This window comes from Spermophilus citellus (genome assembly GCF_964194105.1).
Source record: "Spermophilus citellus genome assembly, chromosome: 6".
Lineage (NCBI taxonomy): Eukaryota > Metazoa > Chordata > Mammalia > Rodentia > Sciuridae > Spermophilus > Spermophilus citellus.
This window is the reverse complement of record NC_138187.1, coordinates 124969578-124988290: the sequence shown is the minus strand read 5'-3', so window position 1 is coordinate 124988290 and position 18713 is coordinate 124969578. Positions and strand designations below refer to the sequence as shown.

At 39.8% G+C, this 18713-nt stretch overlaps 1 protein-coding gene across 1 annotated transcript; it reads right to left on the bottom strand.

Annotated features, from left to right (window-relative positions):
* Positions 1–5352: 5352 nt before the first annotated feature.
* NEK2 (NIMA related kinase 2) lies at positions 5353–17728 on the bottom strand. Its single transcript, XM_081300268.1, has 8 exons — positions 17520–17728; positions 16454–16671; positions 15828–16068; positions 12910–12992; positions 11871–11997; positions 10644–10863; positions 9155–9280; positions 5353–6179 (listed from the first exon to the last, which is right to left on the bottom strand). The coding sequence occupies exons 1-8, from the start codon at positions 17613–17615 to the stop codon at positions 5953–5955; spliced, it is 1338 nt and encodes a 445-aa protein (XP_081156394.1). The 5' UTR covers positions 17616–17728; the 3' UTR covers positions 5353–5952.
* Positions 17729–18713: the final 985 nt, after the last annotated feature.

Sequence of the window (18713 nt, the reverse complement as noted above, 5' to 3'; positions counted from 1 at the left end):
GAGTGTTTCAAGGCCTGTGCTCACCTTACCCCCAAGGCTGCCATCTTGAGGCAGGGGCTATCTTCCCCGCCACGTGGGCTACTCCAGGCAAGCCAGTTCCTTCCAAGACTCAAGGAGAGGCTGCTTCCTGGAATGAACTCAGGATAAATGTAAAGGATGACACAAGGCAGCTGTCTATAAAAAGAATGAGGAGAATGTTTGAGTACCAACAAGAAAGGATTAGTTTTAACTGATAAAGCAAGAGCAATCTGTATTAAGATCCCATTTGTGAGTGTGTGTGTGTGTGTGTTTTTTTTAAGAGAGAGACAGCACGAGGGAGAGAGAGAAAATTTTTCTTAATATTTATTTTTTAGTTTTCGGTGGACACAACATCTTTATTTTATTTTTATGTGGTGCTGAGGATTGAACCCAGCACCCCGCGCATGCCAGGCGAGTGTGCTACCGCTTGAGCCACATCCCCAGCCCTGTTTTAAATATACATACTCAGTCACATAAAAAAATACACACAAATCTTCATACACATAGCCTTTCCCCCTCCCTTGCACACACACACACACACACACACACACACACACACACACACACACCAAACACCAAACTGTTAGCAGCTACTTCAGGAAAGAGAGGTATAAAGTGGAATTATGAGGGAGAAAGTGTTTACCTTTTAATTTTCACAATAGATACTTCCATATTGTTGGAATTTTTTTTACAATGATATCACACCATAATTGAAAGACTGATTTTTTAAATGTAGTAAATAAGTCAGCCATTATTAACACTTCCTGTGACTGTGTGACTACAATTCCAGAATCAACATGACCAGTGTGTTTGTTTCAGAGAAAGTCAGGGTGGGCAAGAGGAAGTGGAATTTGTTTCTTGGCTGGGAAGTCATGAGAGAGATAGGTGGGGGTCAGCCTTGGTAGTCTGGGATTTTAGTAGCTTGGGCAAAGCTTGTATTGTGGTGTCAGAAATGCAGGCAAGGGGGCTGGGATATGGCTCAGTGGTAGAGAGCTTGCCATGCTTGAGATCCTGGCATGCTTGAGATTCTGGGTACTCCTGTCCTCGGAAAGAAAAAGAAATACAGAAAAGAAACCTAGCAAGAATAACCCTGCTGGCTCCTCTGAATATAGTGTTTAATCCAAACTTCCTGGTGCAGGAGGCTCCTAGGGACTGACATCTGTTCTTTCAGGGAAGGAGATCTGCTGGGAGCAGGAGGGATAAAGTAAGCCCCATATCCCACCAACTAGCCCTCAGCATGCATGCACAGAGGGCCACACAACCTCCTCTTCACAGAGGAAACCCATCCATCCAATATGGATCCCTATTTTGATAGTCACCAAGTCACGATGAACAAGAATCCTTTCTTATTCATTATTGGTATATAGAAATACTCTTCATTCTTTCTTAAGCAGCCGCTGTGTATCATCTTTGACATTCATCCCAAGTTCATTCTAGAAAGACCTCCATGCGTTGAGTCTTTAGGGAGCTAATTTCCCTAAATGGAGGAGCTTTGTTCTGCAAGGAAAATGTCATCTGGAAATAGCATGCTCCTGGGAGGACACACCTGAAGGAGGTGGCCCTAAGAGGCCTGAGGGTAGTGAGCACCTGGGCTGGGCCTTTGAGGAAATGTAAAGCCACATGGTGGACAATGCTGAGGAAGAGGAGGAGGGGTGACACACCACCCTAGAGGCTCAGGCCTGGGGTCCTACTGGTATCACCTGTAAAACACTTCCTGGCAGCCATATCTCTGCCATTCACCTCTCCTGGCACCAAGTCTTGAGGGTCACAAGGTTCTAACCATGCTGGCTCTGCATCCACCCTCTCTAGTCATTCACCTGTCCTAAGTAAAGCCTTAATCCATCATTATGGTAAACTCATGGTCTGAGGGCAAAGCTAATGTTTGTGGCAGTTGGAGGCAGGCAGTGGAGGGCTGTGAGTGTCAAGAACATGATTTGGGGGCTGGGCGTGTAACTCAGAGTAGGGCACTTGCCTAGCATGCAAAAGACCCTAGGTTCAATCCCCAGCACTGCAAAAAATAAAAAACAGAAAACAACAACAAACACTATTGTTAAGAGCACGACTTTGGAGTCTGAAAAGTCAGTTCAGAAGGCTCCTGTGCCTCTTCCTGTGACCACCGGGTTTCTCAGTTTCTCCGTGTAAAATGTTGGAAATAACGATACCTGTTTCACAGGGGCATTGTGAGACTGAATGGAATAAAAGGCAGGAAGCATTAAACCAATATCTGGCTTGCCATCTCTCTAGGACCAATTGCTTGGGACTTCTGGTCTCACAGAACAATAGCGCCGCCTTGCGGTTTCTTTCTGCTTGAACACCTCATTAATCTTCAAATCCAATGACTTTCCATAGGGGCCAGGCTTGGTTAAACTCATTACTGTTTAAACAAGTAAGCTCTATAGTGGTTAAGTAGGTGTTGGATCTTAGAAAGTTCTAGGAAAGAGACGTTGAAGGGATCCTTTCACTCCCTGTCAAAGAAATACCCTTGTTACCCACAACCACTAGCCCAGAACTTCCCAACTTTAGCAGGGAAAAAGAAACAAGGTTTATTGCATTTTTGCAGTGCTGAGGATGGAACCCAGATCCTTTCGAAGTCTAGACAAGCAGTCTACTGCTGAGCTACAGTTAACATCCCCAGCCCAGGGAAGGGGTTTTGTTGGCATTAGAATGGAGAAAGAGGATGCATAATAATAAAAAAATTTAAAATGCCTCTCTTCGGTCTCCAAGCCTCTGCCCTATAGCTTTTTCCAGTTTCACTCTACACCCACACACACACACACACACACACATGTTCACACACACGCTTATTCTTTTGCTCTTCTATGTCATCTGGAAAATCTTTCTTTCCTCTTCTCCTCTACCCTAACTTCCTATTGTTAGCTTCTTCCTCTTCCTGTTGCACCCTTAATCCCCACCTCTTCCAAAATTGCAACCAGCTACCCCCCACTCCCATTCTGTGCTTTATTCTCTACCCTTCTTCCTGCTTCATTCTGCTCAGTAGCACTTACCACTAGCATGTCCTCATTGTTTATTGTCTTGCCCCATTTGAATGGGCAATAACAAGGGCAGGGATTTTGTGTCTCTCCATTGCTCTGTCTTCAGCACTTTAAACAGTGCTGATTCATAGTAGGTACTTAATAGTGGTTTGTTGTTGAATTAAATGAGATGGAGAAGATTAGAGAAGCTATTCAGCATGCCAAGAATTTCAAAATTAAAACTTATTTTTAAGATAGGAAAGTTATTTCCTAAAGAAAGGATAGGTTTTATGGACAACTAACCAGTGCATTCATATAGCTGCACACATAGGAGGACCCCGCCTGCCGAAGAACCCAGAACATGGGGTCTAATGACTGTGGTTGTGTGTGTGCTACATTCCCAATTTTTCTTATTTTTTGAGACAGAGTCTCCCTAAATTCCTGAGGCTGGACTCGAACTTGCAATCATCCTGCCTGGGCAGCTGGGATTATAGGTGTTCACTAACACACCAGGCTATCTCAAAGTTTTTTGTTTGGTACAGGGTTTTGAACTCAGGAGCATTTAACCACTAAGTCACATCCCCAGCCTTTTATTTATTATTATTATTATTATTATTATTATTATTATTATTATTATTATTATTATTTAGAGACAGGGTCTCACTGAGTTGTTTAGGGCCTAAGTTACTGAGGCTGGCTTTGAATTCATGATCCTCCCGCCTCAACCTGCATGAGCCACTGGGATTACATGCATGCGCAACTGCACGCCCAGCTTGAAGTTCTTAATTATGTGTTCTGTAAGAAAATCTAAACAATGGAGCATGTGTGCAGGCGTAGAGCCTCAGCTCACATATGGTGCTACTTCCCACTACTTCTCTAGACTCCCCAGGATGGTTTTCCCCAGGATGGTTTTCATTTAACCTCCTCTTTTCACCCATACCACACAACCATTGCCTTTCAGCAGGGGCCTGGGCACAGGCAAAGGAAAGTTCTGGACTGGGCATCTGGGTCCCAGGGCATGGCAGCAGGTGTCCATGAGCAGCCCCATGACATGTCTGACAAGCAGCTAGCCAGCGGCCATGTCTTAAAAAGAGTACCCTGACTCAGAGATCCTATCTGCCATGGGTTGGGGTAGTAGGCCTATGGGAAAGGTAGATGCCTGGCTAGACTTCTCCAGACCTGGCATTGTGCCCCTTCTGGTTGGCTCAAGGCACCCTTCAAGGACAAGCACAAAGTATGAATTGGATAATCCCAGTGATTCCACAAGTTAAATGCTCTCACATTTATACTTAAATCTGTCATTGCACAAAATAAAGATGAATGGCAAATTTCATGTTGTTTGCTTTTAATGCTTCTTAGAACATTGAACAGCAAATAATACCACCTTAAGCAGAGAGAGACCTTAGAAGAAAGGGAAAAGCTTTGTATGTACCTTTAATGATAACTTGTTTCCCACGTTTTGAACAAAAGCCTCAATTTTCACTTTGGAGTAGGACTTGCAAATTATATAGCTGGCCAGAAGTATACACAACATTTATGTCAAAATGATCCTGTTAGGATAATCTCTGGATATAACACAAAGGCATAATAATCAGTTTCCAACTGTGTTTGGCTAGTGTCACTTTTCATTGATGGAATGATGATACCAACTATATAATAAACCTACATATAAAAGAAGCTATTTTCTCTTGTCTACTATTATAATTATTTGTGTGGGTGATTTTGTTTTATTTTTGCTTTCTTGCTTGTCCAAACCTTTTTTTTTTTTTTTTTTGGTCTATTATTAACTCTTGATGACTTCATCTTATTTCATTACACACTAAAAGGATTAGCATTGCCAGGAAAAAAAAAAAAATGTGACAGGTACAGCAAAGACTGCTAATTCATATTAAAAGTCAAACTTAAAAAAATTCATTAAAATCCAAATTAGTTTCCTTCAAGGGTGGGAGGTATGTCCCAGCAATTTTTTACACAGGTCAGGTTTCTCATGAGTGGTACTGTTGGCATTCTGCTGTCAGAAATTGTCCTGTGCACTGTAGAATGTTGAGTGGTATCAATGGACCCTACCCACTGGTCATAAGCCACCTGAGTCATGATTATCAAAAAGGTCTCCAGATTTGCCAATGTCCCCCCAAGGAACAGAATCACCCACTTTAAAACTGCTAGCTTCTATGGACTAACAAGATGGATGTTAAGGTTCTAGAGTAGCTCCCTTGAATAAAAGATCCATATTCTCTTTCCTACCTTACAAACCTATCATCATAAACTCACACCCTTCCAACTGAGATCAACAAATACAAGAGACATAAATGTAAGAAAACTAAAGAATTGTTTTATTAGTGGGATAGAGGTGGACAAACAACAACCAGCTCATATGCTATTAAATAGAATAAAAAGGAATAAAAGATTGCAGACATCACAGTGATGAATTTCCACAGACAATAGATTTACACCACATGGAATATTTATATACAAGATGTCTTGATATTAGTGACCAATTTATATTCAATCTCTTTTTCTAAGTTCAAGAACGTTCAAAACCTCAGACTTTAAATTTAAAACTATACATGACAATTGTAAGCACACACCCCTCATTTAAAACTTCTTAATAACTACTATTCCTGAGTAAAGACCTTTTTCCCCCTTAACATTATTGTTTTCCCCAAGATCTCAAAGGTCACATCTCATACTCCTAGAAGTAATCACACACAGGATTAAAAGCCCAACCAAGAAAGTATCATTTCTATAAAGTTGTTCCTAAGAAAAAAAAATAAAAATAAAGACATAGACATCTTATACAATTGTTGCTGAAAAACAGCAATATTAATTCCAAAATACCATGCTTACTATACAAAAAGGCGTGGCTCATGGAACCAAGTATATCAAGCTACAGCAGTTGAATATCAATCTTTAAAGGGTTGGCTCTATTAAGTACTGCACACAGCTCTGTCTCTCTGCCAGGTTAGCGCATGCCCAGGATCTGTCTGCTTTTTAGTTGGTAATTTTTTTCAATATCTGACAGAGCTTGAGCCCGCAGCTGGGCAGCATGAAGCCTTTTCTTCAGATCCTTGCACTTGGATTTGGAGGTGAGCTGACTCTCCGAATTCTCACTTCTCATGATGTTCTCTTTACTTTCTCCACTGAAATGAACTTTCTTCTTAATTATTGAGGATGGGAAGTCAAGAAGTTCTTTAGAAAGGAAAAGAAAACAGGTTTGAGTTACTTGAATAGGAGTTCAACTCCTATACATGTATCATAATTTTCAAAAAATATTTACTCTCAGGAGGCTGAGGCAGGAGGAGTGTGAGTTCAAAGCCAGCCTCAGCAACGGTAAGGTGCTAAGCAACTCAGTGAGAGACCATGTCTCTGAATAAAATACAAAATAGGGCTGAGGGTGTGGCTCAGTGGTTGAGTGCCCCTGAGTTCAATCCCCGATATCCAAAAAAATAAATAAATAAAATTTACTGTTCTGGCTCACATTTGAAATGTGGGTACCTGTCTGATTTTCTCTGGGATAAGAGGTTAAGGGCATGGACAGAAACCAGCCAGTCTTTTTTGTTGTTGTTGCTGTTTTTCCCTGGTACTGGGATCAAACCCAGGGACACTCTACAATTGAGCTACATCCCCTTTTTGAGACATGGTCTCACTAGGTTGTCCAGGCTAGCCTTGAACTTGCTGTCCTCCTGCCTCAGCCTCCTGAGTAGCTGGGATTTCAGGTATGCCATCACTCCCAGTACCAATTAGCCTTTTAATCTATATGACTAAAAATAAACCAAACATAAGGAACAAACGTTTCATTCATTCATTCATTTTGCAGTGCTAGGAATGCAGTGCGTGCCAGGCAAGTACTCTACCACCAAGCTAAGCTCAGCCTGTTTTATTCCCACAATAGTCAACTTTCCTCTTAGGGTTAAAACCATTGGGGATGATGCGCACAGTATAATACTTCTGGAAATCAGTGTTTTTATCTCTGCTCTGGAAAACCAGTGCCATTCTATGTAGGATACCTTACTTTCAGAAAAGCACAGAAGCAGAAGCTCTTGCTTGTGGGGAAACCTGCAATTTGGGTCAAGTGTGTAGTTCAAAGTAGATCAACTACCCAGAAATTTGTTTCAAAAAGAACCTAAAATGCTGTATGGACAAGGTAAATCAAGTAATGGTGCACTAAAAAAATGCAACCTGTGCTTTTCATATGGAAAAATAATCGTATTTACTTAGAAAAGTAACACTATTAACCACTGACAGAATTTGCTGGGGATTAGAGGCTTGCAGGTTTCAATTCTAGAGGCTTCTTATTTCTCCTTTATAGTCACTTAAAGGAAATATGTTTAAATATTTACTGAGTTCATAGTATGGGCCATTGTGAACCAAACAAAGGCCCTATTCTAGTAGGAGGAGACAAATGATAAACAAACAAACAAACAAACAAGTGCGGATGGGGCGATGTGATCGTGTGCTATAAGGAAGATAATACCAACATGGCCTGCTGGGTGGTGGTGGCAATATTGAGAGAAAACTTCAGGTGAATACTGAGCAAAAACAGGACAAGGGTGAGGAAGAAAGAAGCCACAGAGCTGTCTGGATAAAGAAAAGACAGAAAGGTTGCTACACAGAGCCCTTCCTTCCCCAGTCCCCTGACTTCCTCCATGTATTGTTTCTACTTCAAAGCAAAGGAATTGCTTTTAGACTTTAACTCCATGGGCTCAAAAAAAAAAAAAATTTTTTTTTAAAGTACTGGGGATTGAACTTAGAGGAGCTCTACCATTGAGCTACATTCTCAGTCCTTTTTTAATTCTGAGACAGTTTCACTAAGTTGCCCTGGCTGGCCTCAAACTTGCAATCTTTGCTTGTGCCTCAGCCTCCCAGATGGCTGAGATTACAGGCCAGCAGTTGGGATGATAAGCATGTGCATCCACCTGTTATAACCACAAATACTTACACATTTGTAAATCAACATAGGGTTTACAAGAGAATATTTAGAAAAAGAATACTATTTTGTTCAATAGAAAAAAAATGAGTATTTTATTAAACAAAGGATAGCTTTAGCAAAGATGCAACTGCGTACTGTGAAATGAGTGATAGTTAGAAAAAAGAAACATTTTAAGGGATGAAGCCCATATTTCATATAATCTATTTCATTTACTTCTATCAAGAGTTTATCTATCACTTAGTCACTATAAAGTTATTGCAATCATCAGACTAACTTAAGCAGGTTTTTTATTTGCCTCATTTACAAAATGCTGTCACACTAAACTGATCTGATTCTCTCCAAATTACTAAAGATGCAAATGGCAGCCTTCATATATGCATGCTATTCTACATGGAATAAGGGAGTCATAAGAACTCTGATGAAGTTTCATTGAACATGCAGATGCTAAATTTTTAAAACCAACACAAAACTTTGAATACATAATTTGTGTCATAAAGAAATTAAAAGAAAAGACGTCTAGCATTCTGCATTTTCCAAAATTCTAGACAGCAGACTAAATTAGATCTGTAAAAAATGAAATGGAAAAAGGCAAGTGAGAGGATCTGTCGGTGTAGCCAATCATCACAAGGACGCAGCAGGGACAACGCCACACGAAGGCAGCGCAGTGAGCAGGCTGTCTGCACCCAAGCTCTGAAGTGGGGCGGCTCGCACAGTTATGCACACATTAATCATATTTCAACAAATACATGTCTCAATTTGAAAGGGTCTAAAGCAAAGATTCAAAAGTCATGGTCAATTCTGCACTTGACTTCTATGTCTTTTAAGCCACACTCTATGGTTGAGGTGTGGCAGTATTAAAGTGTTAGGGTTTTTGCTTGAAAATAGAAATAGAATTTTGATAATATAACCAAAGAAAAATTTGAAACATACTGTTGTAAAAATGTCTTCATACTAAAAAATGAATATCAAATACTAAACATGTAGTTTAATAAGGTAAATAAAATTGAAGATGAAAGCATATGACTCACTGCCTCAGGTCTATGAACCCAGTAAATAAATCACTACTATAATAGAATTTTATTTCCATTGAAGCATATATATTCAGTGAAATTTATCTTAAGATTTGAGACTTTGTAAAATGAAAAAGAGCTACCAAGGCCACCTTGAGGGTATCACTGATGTGCACATCTTCATTTGTAGCACCAACTTCTGCACACCGAGCTGACTCTCATACCTGGAGTACTCGCCAGAGAGAGGAACTTCTGCTCCTTCAGCAAGCTGTAGTTCTTCACCAGATTTTCTGCTCTAGCCAGTTTGTCCTCTGCTAGTCTCTCCCGAACACAAAGTTCACGTTCCTTCTCTTTAAAAATGCAATAGGAAAAAATGAACAAAGAGCTTTGGCTATAAAACAATTTACATTTGGTAATCTTTTCTTATCATTCTAATTAGCATGCCTGACCACGGCAGAGTAATGTTTTGTGAAAGGTTTCTTACTGGTTTCTTAACCTAATCAACCAGATCCTGCATTTTTAATTTAGTGTAATAGTAGGTCATAAGTTATTGTATGTTTTCTTGTTAGGAACTTGTTTAAGTACAAATACAAAGTTTTTACTTGGTCATGTTGTGTGGAAGTAATTCATTTGGGAACACAAAAACAAAAGCCATCTCTGCTCTCCAAGGCAAATAGGCAAAAGCTAGTTTCCAGGGCATTCCCTGGTCTTATAGCACAAAATCTCTTCTGGTTCAGCGGTAGCACCAAAATGGAAGGGGAAAAAACATAACTGAGTTAAGGGGCGACTCTTTAGGTTAGAAACAAAGCCTACTTTCATTCATGGCCCAGACTTCAGAGAAAGAGGTGTGTGTTTGTGTTTAAAGAGTTCTTTTAACAAGAGAGTCAATAAAAAGTCTCCAGATAAGCACAAGCTATCCCTATACAGTGAGCATATCTCACAGCACTATACAATGTTTTTATCATTAGGAAGCAAAACATTAATGAACACACTGAATGCTTGATAAGCATATTTAAATAGAAAAGCATTTGAAGTCTGCATAGGGCATAAGGCCACAGAAGTGAAATCAGGGGTGTCATGAGGATGGCAGGAGACGCACATAGCTCCATCCCTGTCTCTGAATGTTAAAATGGAGACTCACTGCTATTGCTACCTGGTGTGATTCTAAGACGCTGGTAGTAACTTTCATCTTAGTGGAATAGACAGACTTCCAACCTCAAAAACTAATTAGCATCAAATCAGTTAATACTAATCACATTAATATTAACACTCATCACAGTAATATTTATAATTCTAGAATATCTTGCACCTATATTCTCCACAGAATTGCCTAAACATACCCAGTCTAATACTGTCGCATTTTAGACCGTTTTATGACAGAAGGCAGCACACTGGAAGACCTTCCTTTACAATGGAACAAACCTTAAGATGTTTACAGCAAAGATGAAAAAAATAAGTAATTGCATAATAAAGTACAATGACTATTGTGTTAGGCCCAACCCAGTTAATACCCAAGAAATATATGACTAACAACTGTCTCCAGAGAAAGAAATCCAACATGAAAGCGTCATCAAGCTTGGTTATTTAGTTAAATGTTCTGGTTGATAGAAGGTTCTAGTAGGACCTATACATAGAAACTATTGTGTTATGTACACACATCAGAGCAACCCACTCATAGCGCTACTCTGCTCCTCCCACACCACGTGGACTTACGCTCCAGCCTTTCCTCTCTGGCTTTGAGGGCTCGCTCTCGCTCCTGTAACTGTATTTCTTTTAGTTTCAGCTCATTCAGCACAGGAGTAGACTCCTGCGACTTTTCAGGCTCTCCTAATCGTCGCCCTCTCCTTTCAAGATGTCTTCTTTGTTCTTCTGCAACCAAGTCTGCTATCAAAGGGTTCTCAAGAATTTCTTCCACAGAAGGTCGATGGTAATCCTAGGGAAAAATATCAATGATACAGTCAGACTGCATAACAGAATATTTGTCCTGAGAAAGTAGTTACATTAAAAGGGTATATATTTCCAAGGCAAAAGAGAAGATTGTTCAAAGAGACAGGTCTTTTTTTTTTAACCAGGAATTGAACCCACAGGTACTTAACAACTGAACCAAATCTCCAGCCCACTTTCATTTTGAGACAGGTCTTCAGTTGCTTAGGGTCTCACTAAGTTGCTGAGTCTGGCTTTGAACTTGTGATCCTCCTGCCTCAGCCTCTCAAGCCACTGTGCCCAGCTACAGAAATAGGTCTTAAACATCTGAAAAAATAAGTTCACTCGTCTTGAAATTCTGAGTCCATAAGGTAATGCAGATTTTTAATTTATTCCCCTTTTACCCTCCCCCTTTGTAAGAAGACTCAGTCCCTTTGGTACAACAGGTGCTGGTGCTTGACAGCACGGCTGGGTCTGCTGTAGAAGAAGCACCACCTTTGAGTGTCTAAACCACAGGTAACAGGATCCCTTCCCACCAACCTTTACCTACTACTTCCTCTGTATCCCTGTTATAGCACTTCCCTTCCACTCTTCACATCAGCCTAGTCTCAGAACATATCTTTCACCATCCCACGGTCTGAGTTTTTCCACAAAATCTCTTTATTCAAGTTCTTTTTCTTCTACTCTAATTATTTCTGGCCCCTTCCCTGACCACCTGTTACTTTGAGGTAGGCAACAACCAGGGGAACTGAGGATTTGGATCCTTTCTGTAATCTTTCCTCACCACCGACCATCTGTTAGCAAGGAAGAGAGTGGAGGAAAAAGAAAGCAAGCACAAAAGGTAGGCTGGCAAGGACCTGTGATTTGCCAGATTTGCATGTTTTCACTTGTGTTAACAGAGTATATTTAGCTAAGGAAATATTTTCTTTAGTCTCTATCACTTTAAAAGAGAGAATATATACTCCAAATTTTAATTGAGAGATAAAATCAGACGATATAAAATCTTATAGCCTTTACCTTTAAATTTAACATCCTCGTAATAATGTCATTCAATTCATCAGAATAACGATATGGAATTCTCCTGAATTTGCCTTCTCTGATCTTCCCGGCTAGTTCTTTTTGGTTGAAAGCAGTAAATGGAGGCCTGGGGTAAAAAATATAAGTAAAAACGAATGATGGAAAGGAAGGAAGAGAAAGGAAAGAAGGAAGGAAAGAAGAAAAATTTTTAAATGAAAATAGATAATAGTAACTGAATCAAAAGCATAATCACCTTTGTATTTATTTTTACTTCTGGGACTTCCTTCTATAGCTAACTTTAATAGTACTACCTTCATACTATTGACCCCTTGGGTTGTTAAGTCATGCTGGCGGGGGTGGGGTGGGGGATTATCCTGTGCTTTGTAGGATATTTTGTGGTATCCCTGGCCTCTCTCTACCCACTAGCACACTCTAATTGTGACAACCAAAAATGTCTAGATATTGCCAAATGTGCCATGGGGGACAAAAACTGCTTCCCCACAAATCCTGTAGAAGAACCACTGTGCTATAGAATAGTTTAAAAGGAAAAGAACTGGACCTCTTTCCTGTCCTCCAAATCCCCAGACCTCTCCTCTTAATCTGTTTTATTTCTTCCCTGTCCTTGTAATAGCTTTACATTATCTGCCTGACCTTGAATAAGCATCAGTCTAACAAGAAAGCATCTAACAGTCAAGACCTTTAATAAAGTCAGGACGCAGGAGCTGCAGTTGTGGCTCAGCAGTAGAGGGCTTGCCTCACACATGTGAGGCACTGGGTTCGATCCTTAAAAATAAATAAATAAATAAAGGTATTGTGTCCATCTACAACTAAGAAAAAAAAATTTTAAAAAGTTAAGTCAGAACCCAGCTTCATGGATGACATCTTTTTTTAAAAAAAATGTTTATCTACTTTACTAAAAGAATTTGATAGTTCTTCAGATGTGAATATGTTTTAATTAGCATAGATGCTCAAAAAGCTGGACCCAATGAAAGGTGACAGTGTAAACCTTAGATTAGGAATCTGACTTTATTATACTTACATTAATGCACACAATTCATACAGCAAACAACCCAGTGACCATATATCTGATTTCTCATTATAGGACATGCGATTCATTTGTTCCTAGAAGGGGGAAAAGGTAAAAAAGTTAAATAAAAGTTCTTGTTGGCCAGGCATGGTGGCACATGCATGACTGTAATCCCAGTGGCTCAGAAGGCCAAGGTGGGAAGATCAAGAATTCAAAGCCAGCCTCAGCAACTTAGCAAGGCCCTAAACAACTCAGTGAGACTCTGTCTCTAAATAAAATATTTTTTTAAAAGGGATGAAGATGTGGCTCAATGGTTAAGCACCCTTGGGTTCAATCCCCTGTACAAAAAAAAAAAAAAAAGTTTATTTGGTTTTTAAAATTTTATAAAACTTTTAAAAATTATACCTGAGTAGAAAACAGAAACTCAAAGCTTGGTAGTATTTACTTAAGAGAGAGGAGAAAAATGTTATAAATATTTTATTTATAGCAAGAACTTCAAATACAAAAGACTAATTCAGTTTATGAGACAATAACAAAAGTGTATACTTTATCCTCACATTTATAATGGAAAGGCTAGGGATGTGGCTCAATGACAGAGTGCTTGCCTAGCATGTACAGGGCCTTGGTTTCAATCCCTAACACCAAAAAAGCAAAATTTATAAGGGGAAAAGAACAACAATCTTGTCCCAATATACTTTGTCATATATAATTCATTCCCTTATTTTTCATTCACAAGTGAAAATGTTTACTGTTGGATAGATATTAACCATTCAAAATTGAATATAAAAGATCTCTATCCTCGAGGCATTCATAATCTAGAAACTCTATTTTTTTGAGAAAGGGTTTTGTTAGGTTGTTCAAGCTAAACTCGAAATCCAAGGCCCCCCCAAATCATCTTACCTCAGCCTCCTGAGTAGCTAGGACTATAGGTGTGTACCATTGAGTCTAATTAGAAACCTCATTTATTTTATTGAATGATTGATTACAATGCTGGAAATTGAATCCAGGGGCACTCTCTACCACTGAGCTACCAACCTCTCCAGTCCCTTTTATTTTTTATTTATTTTTTATTTTTTTTATTAGTTGTTCATGGACCTTTATTTTTATTTACTTATAGGCAATGCTGAGAATAGAATCCAGTGCCTCACACATGCTAGGCAAGTGTTCTACTACTGAGCCACAACCCCAACCCCTTATTTTTTATTTTGAGACAGGATCTCACTAAGTTGCCCAACATGGTCTCCAACTTGTGATCTTCCCGCCTTAGCCTCCTAAGTAGCTGGGATTACAAGTGCTACCGTGTCCAGCCACAAACTTCAATTTAAAAGAAACAGAGAAAATTCCAGAATAACCAAAACATATTATTTAGCCCACATTTAAGTGCATACATAAATAGCTAACTGGATTTATATATTCATTTATGAAAATATATATATATATATATATATATATATATATATATATATTCATTTATATATTTTTCCTTAATCCACTGTATAAGTCAAAGCAATCACTAATATTCTCATTACCTATTTTAATTGTTTGCCCTTCTTCTATACCTACAGTAACAATAGTCTACAATAGCTGAGGAGGGACTGAGGGCAAGTACCAAAATCTCCAGGAGGCTGATTAGTGTTTTAAAACCCAGCTGGTGAGTCTGATATCACTCCTTGACAATTAATGACTTAGAGGAACCAAACTGATCTAATTACAAGGACAGGAAAAAAAAAAGGGAACAAAAGAATTGCATAGGTTTCAAATTTCAAATTTTCCACCATTTTTGGATAATCTTTCTTTATGTTAAAGCCTTTCAATTTGGAATTTGATACAGTGGGAAAATGGCACTGTTCTGGCTATGTCTGATCTTAATAAAAAAATAAACTTGCAGTTTTATACTGCAGTCAGATGTTAGCATAATTTCTAAAATATTGGAAAATTCCAGAAATGTTTGTAAGCTAATAAAAAAAGAAAAAATCTTTTCATCCATATCTGCTCAGATTTCATATATTAATACATTGATGCTGTTCCTTATTGATTTAAGGTCTTTAAAAGCCATCAGACCATCGTGAAAATTAAAGAGAGAACAGCATTGTAGAGGAAAGGGACAGGAGGGAGGCTGGAGGGAGGGAAAGGGGAAATACTGAGGAACAACATTAGCTAAATCTTATGTTATGTGAATATATAACAACAAATTCCAACTTTATGTACATCTATGATGCACCAATAAAAAAATAGGGAAAATAAATAAAAGCCATTAGATAATATCTAATGACAGCCACAAACACTCCAAGGAAATAATCAAAAAGGAAGAAAGATAATACATACAAGGATATGCATACAGTGCTCCTTTGGAAATAAAATATCCATCAATAGAGGCAATGGATAAAGTAAAGTGATAGACTTCCTATAAATGAATTTCAGGAAAAGGCAATAAGAAAAATTTTTTGGAAATTTTTTGAAATTGTAAAAACATGTTATCTGAAGTAAGTGAGCTTTGTGAGTCCCATATATCCAAGTACAAGAATCCAACTAGGGATAAAATACAGTGTCCAAGGACCTTTCCAGAGATCCATATTCACTGGGTATGAACTCAGGACCCAGGGCTAACAAAACTTCAGAGTGAGTGTGATGTAGGTGTGCCCAGGACCCATGCTTTGGAAAGCACTGTTGCTCTTGAAGGCAGAGACAAAACCCATTTCATCTTTGTTAATTCCAGAGCTTTGAACATGGTAATAGTTCAATAAAAACTGAATTCAATAAAAATTAAATTGTTGATACAGAGGAATATAAGGGTCAGGTGGTTAGTTTGGAACTTAAAATGAAACAGTATTATTAATTCTTGGCTAAATACAAAGAAACCAACAATAAACCTTGCATTTGAATGCTTAGCATTAAGGAATTAAAAAGCATCTAAATTCTGAAATACTTACAGGAGACATGTAATAAGGTGTACCAACAAATGTTTTTGCAAAACTCGTATCATGGTTTAATATTCTAGCTAGCCCAAAATCTCCAAGTTTGACGTTTTGCTTGCCATCCAGGAAAACATTGGCTGGTTTCAGATCCCGATGTAACACAGTATGACCACCATCACTTCTTCTGTGACACTCCTTCAGGGCTAGAGTCAACTGAGCCATCACTCGAAGAACAAAATCTTCATCTAAGTATTGTCTGAAACCAAAACATTTTTATGGCATATAATGTCTGAATAAATCATTACAAATAAGGAATGATGTGAATTATCTAGTTTTTCTTGTATACTAATAGAGAAATAATTACTTGATGCAAAATATGGGTATTGATTCACCAGTGATTTTTCTAAAGTACCACGGACCCACCAAATACAAGAACAATCTTCTATGTTACTAAGTACTTTGCCCCTGATCCTAACATAAGATTCTTAACAGCAACAAAACTAGACCCCTTTTCAGCTTACATCTAATATTATATTTCCCACTATTATTTATAATTATGAGAAAAAAAGAATTAATTTAAAATGATTATATAGGTAATAAATGGCAGAGCTGACATTTAAAAAATGGAAGATTATAATTACCTTTCCTTGGTTCCCTTTGTAATCACACTAGCCAGGTCCCCTCCTTCACAGTATTCCATTACAATGTACAGCGTTGTATTGGTTCTGTCAATAATTCGATCATAATAGCGGACAATGTTTGGATGTTTCAGTTCACGAAGCAAATTCACTTCAGAAACAAGCATCTGTTTCTCAGCTTCTGTCATAGAGCCATAGTCAAGTTCTTTCCAAACTAATACCTGAAATAAGAAAATGTCCGAGGTATGAATTAATGTTATGCTCAAAACAAAGAATGGCAGTTCCAAAAACTTAAAAAAAAAAAAAATTGCCTCCTTTTTAAACATATTCCACAATCCAAAGTCATGATCATGTTATGTAGTTAAATAAACTTCATGAGCCCAGAGTTTATTGCCATAATCTTCCTCTACTTTTTAAGCAGTAAATGAAATGATGCTACAGGGGGAGGGAGGCGGATGAGGCACAAGAGGACTCCCTCAACCCCTTATTCTCAGTTGCTTAACAGGAAATTGGCCAAAAAGTACTTTGGTCACAGTCAGGGGACGGGTATCCAAAGTCCCTGACTATTCCAATCGGTCCGGCAGCTTCCTCTCCAATGTTTCTTTCTGTACAAGCTCTACCTAAACGCATGGGGAAAGAGGAGTCTGCTAACCGGACTGATGGGTGTTTTAAATGAGTTTTGACTGCAGATACAAAACTTCAGGCCTGGTGGTCCTGCCCCTCCATGGCACGTGGGTCCTACTCTCTAAGAATAGCTCAGGACTGAGTTAACTGCCACCGACGGAAAACCAGGAGCAAGCCAAAGCTGGAGAAAGGGTGGAAACGGGACAGAAAATAACGAACAAAAACCGGAAATATGTATTATATAAAAAGAAAAGACGCAGCCTCCCATCTCTTGAACGATCCAGGACAAGCTGTCAATCTGTCAATCGCAGACCCCGGGGAGACCGACAGCCGAGACTTTCCGGCACCCACCACCAGAGGCCCGTCGGTTCCTTCGCGCAGGGCCCTCGCCCCGGGCTACCGAAACCTCAGCGGGAGCCGGGACACCCCGGGGCCCCGCGCTCACCTTGCCGTCGCTCTTCCTCCGGATCTTTTGGCAGCGGCCATAGGAGCCCGTGCCGATGGTGTACAGCACTTCGTAGTCCTCCACCCGGGACGGCATGGCCGGGCCGCCGCCGGACTCGCGCTGACCCGGCAGGTCGCGCCACAGCCACGGCTGCCCAAGAGTCCCGGAAAGGGAACCGACCCGCCACCCAGGCCGCGGGCAGCGTTTAACCGTCGCCAGCCCCGGCCTCGCAACCTATTGGCAGACGGGGAGGTATCTTCGCCTCTCTGATTGGCTAAGAAAAACAACACCCTAGGCATCTTGGGAAAAGGGTGTCGCTAAGCAACCGCGTCGGCGTCAGTGTCAGGCCTTCAACCCCTAGGAGAAGAGGGCGGAGCTAAGCCAAAGCGGGAATCCAGGAGAAGAAAAGCAATCGCCGCAGGGAGCCTTGGACAGTTCTGTCCCTTGATTGAGGTCGCCGAGCTAACTGAGGTCCGAAGGCCTCTCAGCCCCCGTTGCACACCACCAGATCCAACTGCCTTCGGACTTTTCCACTCTGACAGCTCGCACTACCTGCCTTCCTCTGCACAACGCCCGCCTCTAGCAAGTTCCGGAACCCTGAACCTGAGATAAGTATAGTTGAAAACTTAGAACCCTCACTGAAGGATGCATGGACCAGTGTTTACTATGCTATCAGGGCTGTACTAAACACTACATCTTTATTATGTATTCATCAACTCAAAGCTATAAAGAAGAAATGAATGTTATTACTATTTCCCACGAGGAAAGGGAGGCACAGAAAGGTTTAATCATTCGCTTCAGGTCCAACAGCCAAGAAGAGAAGAATTGCTGCAAAAATAGTCAATACTCATAGCAATGATTTAAAGTTTACACATAACTTTGAGGTCAATCATCATAGATTATTTCTGAACACCAGATCTACAGGCCTGTTCAACATACAAAGGAGGTATAGAATGTGGAAGTCCCTGATGTATGGAAATATTCAGGAGAATATGGTGGCCCTAAGGCAGGGAAAGTCAAGACTACCAAATAATCCAAATAATGTATCTGGGATGCCTGACACGTAACTTCATTGAATACAGTCTCCTTTGGGCATCCACAGAAATCATCGTACTCAGCTCACACAGCCAAATAGAACAGTCCCATTTTTACCTGGGAGAGGGGACCTAGAGGCTTCCATCTGGAACTTGTTGA